Source organism: Lactuca sativa, chromosome 2, assembly GCF_002870075.4.
Source record: "Lactuca sativa cultivar Salinas chromosome 2, Lsat_Salinas_v11, whole genome shotgun sequence".
Taxonomy (NCBI): domain Eukaryota; kingdom Viridiplantae; phylum Streptophyta; class Magnoliopsida; order Asterales; family Asteraceae; genus Lactuca; species Lactuca sativa.
The window spans coordinates 211,453,259-211,459,258 of NC_056624.2; the positions used below are offsets into that span (position 1 = coordinate 211,453,259).

At 33.7% G+C, this 6,000-nt stretch overlaps 1 protein-coding gene across 1 annotated transcript; it reads right to left on the bottom strand.

Annotated features, from left to right (window-relative positions):
* Nucleotides 1-1,217: 1,217 nt before the first annotated feature.
* On the bottom strand, nucleotides 1,218-3,658 carry LOC111888285 (CDP-diacylglycerol--glycerol-3-phosphate 3-phosphatidyltransferase 2). Its single transcript, XM_023884435.3, has 7 exons — nucleotides 3,043-3,658; nucleotides 2,440-2,537; nucleotides 2,311-2,361; nucleotides 2,089-2,202; nucleotides 1,905-1,961; nucleotides 1,734-1,819; nucleotides 1,218-1,560 (listed from the first exon to the last, which is right to left on the bottom strand). The coding sequence occupies exons 1-7, from the start codon at nucleotides 3,527-3,529 to the stop codon at nucleotides 1,437-1,439; spliced, it is 1,017 nt and encodes a 338-aa protein (XP_023740203.1). The 5' UTR covers nucleotides 3,530-3,658; the 3' UTR covers nucleotides 1,218-1,436.
* Nucleotides 3,659-6,000: the final 2,342 nt, after the last annotated feature.

Sequence of the window (6,000 nt, forward strand, 5' to 3'; positions counted from 1 at the left end):
CAAAAGTATCTCTACTTAGTTATACTATTACTCTTTTGTGGTGAGCTCTTTACCAACTAGATAGTTCCTGATCCAAATAGATATCAATACAATTTTTATTTGTTATATGATACTCTTTGAGATAATGATGTTGTGGTTTAGTGAGAATTGCTAAAACCAACTTATTTGAAGTTTTAGACAAGAATACATGGACATTAATGATGTAAAGCTTCTTTTACTTTTAATTAATATTTTATTTTTTGATTAATCTGTTTATTTTTTAATCACATACATAAACACCAAGATCATCTATACAAATCAAATCAAAACTTCAATCAAAATCAGATCTTCAAACTTTTAATCCAAAAAACATTTATCAACAGCAGTACTCACAAGTTCCATAGTAATCGGATAATAGTAAGGTACTATGTAAACATCTACCTCATGATACAGAAACCGATTCCGTACATACACTTCTAACAAAACACACGAACCCACGCTTGGGATGATTTCATGCATAGTGAATGTTAATACACTTGGGATGATTTCATACCGAACGTGTACACAAATAGTGAAAACATATACTAACACTAATACAAAAGGTTAAAACAAACAACACCATTTGAAAGTTAAAAAAAATAATGCTAAAACGGCAAAAATAGAGCCACAAACACTAATAATGGGAACGAAGCTAGTACCTAAACTACTCATATATACCAACACAAGTTTAAATTCTAAGCCTCTAAATAATCCTATAGGACATTTTCTTGGTAATGGTTAACTCCGCCCATGTTTCCATTTTCTTCTTATTCTCTTTCTTAATCGATCAACATTCAGATCCATACAACACTAGAACTTTCTCATCAATACATAATTCTACTCCACCATTTACATCCGTGCTGAAATTGCATCATACATATCCCATCTCAACAATGTTGATTCATAACCCATTTTCATCGGACAATGCATTCAACTCATTACTAGTTTTTGATCATCAACCAAAGCGAAAATTCAAGAGAAATCTTGTCCATAACCAAAGCAAAAATTCAAAGACAACATTTTGGAAGAAAAAAGGAGACTGAAATATGCGTTTAATCACTTTCTAAACAAGAAACACAACACATGACAAACCCAAAATATCTCCATCCAGTTTGATATTAAATTGACACTAATCTACATCATTACTATTATTTATCAATCAACCTCAGAATATGAAAAAAAAAAAAAAAAAAAAAAAAAAAAAAAAAAAAAAAACTGATATTCTTAAAGTAACCAGTTTACAATGCACGTTTATAAGACCCTGGCATAAATTTACCTCGGGTCAACTAATTTGATAAATAAGCATCCGAAACATATAAAGAAAAAAATGACAAGATATATTTGGTGATGCAAGTTAACCTGCATACATGAAGGGTTTTGAAAGAAACAAGGTATTAAGTTGTTGATGTTGCATGTTGCTACATCATCATCAATACTTTCCATATCTTCTTCATATACACAACCAATGACCATACAGCTAGCCCTGCTGATACATAAAGGAAACCAACACCTGCTGTACCAAGAAACCCTACTTCTGTAAAACTGCATATTTTCAGATAAAAAAAGTTTAAAACATGACTCAAGATTACTGTATTTCCAAAAAACGTATACAAAAAAAGTATACCCAACTTCCCCATTTTGCCCCTTTTTAATGTTTACCAACTTTAAATTTACAAATCTTGAAATTTAGAAGAGACTAATGAAGAATAAATAACCTGCTGTCTCTAATTACAAGAAGAATGGTTAATGAAGTCATTTGAGTAGCTGTTTTCCACTTTCCAAGATTATTTACAGCAACAGCCTGAAAATGATGCATTATTTTTTTTTTTTAAAAATGAAAGAAAAAATATAAAGTATGACTGCTTTTCACAGGAATAGAATAGAACCTGTGAAAGTTTACTCCCTTGAGAAGCAGCCCACTCTCTAACTGCAGACATTGTTATCTGGAATACACCATGCATTGTTGATCAGATTCTTAAAAGAATCTAAAAAGCATCATCAAAGCTTAGAAATTAATGAAAAAATATCACTGTCATTTTTATGAACAATGTGCTAAGATTAGGAATTTACCTCCCTGCCAATGATTGCAATTGATGGTACAGTCAATAGCCATGGTAGTTGCCCAAAAATAGCAGCCTCTGGAGGTCTTGTACATAGCAAGACTAATGTAGCAGCAACCATAAGCTGTGACCATGAATGATCAAACAATTCTTACTATAGTCTATATATAAAAGATAGAAGATCTGTTGTTAATCTAATTCTTGAAACTGGAAAGATAAAAAAAAGGCATACCTTATCAGCCACCGGATCTAAAAATGCACCAAAAGCAGTACCTAAATTCATCTGCAATCACAAACAAAACCAAGATTCATTGATTTTTGTAATGAGAAGATACAAGTTTATAAACATATCAATGCATACCCTTCTTGCTAGATACCCATCAAGCCAATCTGTAATTGCTGCAGCAATGAAAATACCAGTGGTGGCAGTTGTTCCTAACCGACTGTTCATATGAAAAGCTAATCAAACAGGAAAAATGATATGTTAGTCTTGTAAAATGGTTTACCAGGATCTTTTTATAACTAAATGCTACATCATAGATTCATATCCAATATGGATCCTGACCCTGATTGAAACTAAGCTAACAAATTGTTGTGTACAAGGTACAGACTACAGAGATTATGATTCTTTTTCTTGCAGGATGTATGATACGGACAATAACCTATGGTCTAATGGAAACAATAAGACATAAACCAGCATCATGCTTCAACAAAACTCACAGGATCACCAAAAACCAAAATTTTAGAAATGAATCAATCTAATGTGCGTAAATCCTCTGTAGAAACCAAAGAGATTTTCACCAAATTTGTTTAGATTCATAAGATTTTGCTTTTCCATCAAAATATCTAATTGCACATCTGCTGAACAGCTTTCAGATGTCAACGATTCAGAGAATTCATAGTATTTGTCATTTTTGACGCTTGCTAAAATCAATCAGATTTAAACGGAAAGAAGGGGACGTACTGCTGATCAAAAGAGGAACGGCCGCGACACGAGCGATTGTTAAGATCGTAGGCAATGTTAGCAATTTAGAGGACGAATTTTGTTGAGACGGAGGAGGTTTTAGGTGCCGGCGGTCGTCCGACGGCAATGCAGGCATGACAGAGGAGCCGTGGTCAGTTTCCGCTGTCCTTTTGTCATCTCTGTTATCACTGCTTGCCGATTCCATATTCACTTTTCCACCAACAAACACTTTTCCTCCTTTATTCCCGGAACAATATCTGAATTTTTTCGGACTACGAAACCCTAGTCTGTTATTATCGTTGTTATTGATAACGTGAGCTTGCGGTGCAAATTGTGTTGTTATCCTCCACCAGCCCGAGCACATCGCAGGCAGTGTTCTAGAATTCCCGGTGGTAATTGCCCGGCGTAGCCATTTATGGCGGTGGCGTTGGTGGTGGTGGTGGTGGACGGAAATAGAAGAGGTGAGTTTGAGAAGGTTTAGGGGCATGGCGGTCGGCGTAGGGTGTGGGTGAAGGGATTATATGCGCCACCTGGCTTAGGTTAGCAGGAAAGGCGTCCGTGTCTGGGGAGGGCATAGGTTAGCGATGTAAAATCGCCATGATTGATTAAAGTTCAAGAATGAAAGCGTAAATTACAGAAATAACCCTATATTGTTTTATAAAGGCACTTTCCATAAATATGGTTACATCCACACTTCATAAGTAATTAAATACAAACTTTAAGTTCTTAACTTTTTTATGCACATATAGTCAATAAACTTTACAATAAGGGACGTGTCCGGCAAGTAGCGTTACGGAGCTTCTAGCTTCTAGCGTTTGACAAAAAACTTCGTTTTGAACAGAAAGCTTCATTCAGCACTACAAGCTTCTAGCGTTTAATTTAAACAAAACATTTCAAACCCAAATGTTACTTCATGTAGAGTTTAACAAAACGCTACAAGCTACCCGTTATCCGCTACCAGCTAATTTTGCCGAACACGCCCAAGATCATTTTACAAATAAGCACAATGCCCTTTTTACCTTTAGGGTTTAATAATTTGAGCGGGTAATATCATGCATTGTGTATATATTTACTTAATGAGTTTTTTTATACACATTTTTACTATTGAACTCTTTTTACGTACTCAAAAAACATTATTATTGTAGAAATAATATTTCGGTAATGTATGAAAACAAACAAGAAAACAAAAAACAAAGACATGCGTTTAACACCATAGACGGATCCACTATAGATCCCGGGATACCTTTCAAAAAAATTTCAGTACTTTAATTTTTTTAGAAAAAATTTGTTTTGAGTAAATTACTGAAATCGTCCCTATGGTTTGGTCAAAATTGCACGTTTGATCCCTAACTTTTTTTTGCACTCGAATCGTCCCAGTGGTTTGATTTTGTTGCGTTTTTCGTCCTTATGGTTTGGTCAAAATTGCATATTTGGTCCCTAACTTTATGTATGTAAGGGACGAAAAACGCAACAAAATCAAACCACATGGACGATCCGAGTGCAAAAAAAAAAGTTAGAGACCAAACGTGTAATTTTGATCAAACCATAGGGACTATTTTAGTCATTTACTCTTTTTGTTTTATATGTGTATATATACATAATATTAATATGTTTAGCAAAATAATAACACAAATTGTAGCTGGTTTAGATGGTTAAGGCCTTAGTGAGTGTTTTTAGAGGTTGCAAGTTTAAATATTCTTTTAAACATTTGTTTTCTTTTGTTTTTGCAGCTCCTTTTATATAGCATTATATGGATTATACATATTATATTATGATGTTGTGAAAATTAAACACAAGTATTAAGTTGTCCAAGTGGTAAAGAGCTAAACTTTTAACTTTGAGGTCACTATTTGGAGTCTTAGCCCTTACACATGTGTAGTTTATTTTGTTTATCAATTTTTTCAACTTGTTTCTTAAAATTACTAAATTTGTCCTACATCATTCATAACATGAAACATAGCTTCTATAAATATGTTATATAAGCAACATAAGCTTCTCAATTCTCAACAAGTTAAACTTTCGAATGAGTTTGGGTTTAAACCAGAAACCAAGTTTGGAAAACCGAGACACCGAACCCATCAGTTTGGGATACTCCTTTATTTTGACCCTGGCTCAGCCACTGTTTAACACATTGTCCTTAAAATAAATTTGTCCGCTACCGGGTGTTTGTTTCTCATGATACAACAATTTGAAGTGACTCTTCAAAACCACCCGAACCATCAAAAGACATAGATTATACCTTCGATATAACAAGAAAATGAAGAAGAAAAAATGGAGAAGAAGATATTTTTATTGCATTCTTGGTGTGTCTCAAATGGTTGTGGAAAGGTTGTATTTATACTACAAACCATAACCAACAAACAATTAAATTGTCATTAAAACACAATTTGTAACCGACATTATATTTAATATCGTTCTTAATTACGAGTTGTAACCGAAAATTGAATATCAAATTTCGATTATACACCATTCAACCTTGCAACTTTGGTGATTAATTTCAATTCACCAATTATTTTTCCAATAATCTCCCACATGAATTGAACTTGATCAAACATTTTCAAGCTACTTAGCAGTTAAATCATGCATAGGATAGGTATGTGTTACCCTTTGAACCTTCTCTTAAGATACATATTTATTTTACTAACTGACCAGTAGTCTCGATGTCTTTGAACTATTATGTCGTTTGTGTAAATAATTAATATGTGTCTCATATGATTCTCCCTGACCTAGTTAGGTTCTCCTTGATGTGTCTGTTATGGTCATGGACACTTGCATGGATCTGTAAGAGCTCTTACGAATGTGCTCATACAATTCCTTTTGAAGCGACCCCACTTCTCTCTCACATAGGTGATTCTATAATAATCATTAAAATCTAATTCGTGATAATTTCCAATTTATTATCCACGACTATAAGCTTAACCTACATCATTTTTTGTTTTAGGAATGGGTTGGGGTTAA

Excerpts from the sequence above, each read along its gene's own strand:
- LOC111888285 (XM_023884435.3), bottom strand. The coding sequence starts at position 3,529 with ATGCCCCTAAACCTTCTCAAACTCACCTCTTCTATTTCCGTCCACCAC. Across the intron at positions 2,203-2,310 it reads TAGATCCGGTGGCTGATAAG|CTTATGGTTGCTGCTACATT; the intron begins GTATGCCTTTTT and ends TCATGGTCACAG. Across the intron at positions 1,561-1,733 it reads CTTGTAATTAGAGACAGCAG|TTTTACAGAAGTAGGGTTTC; the intron begins GTTATTTATTCT and ends GAAAATATGCAG.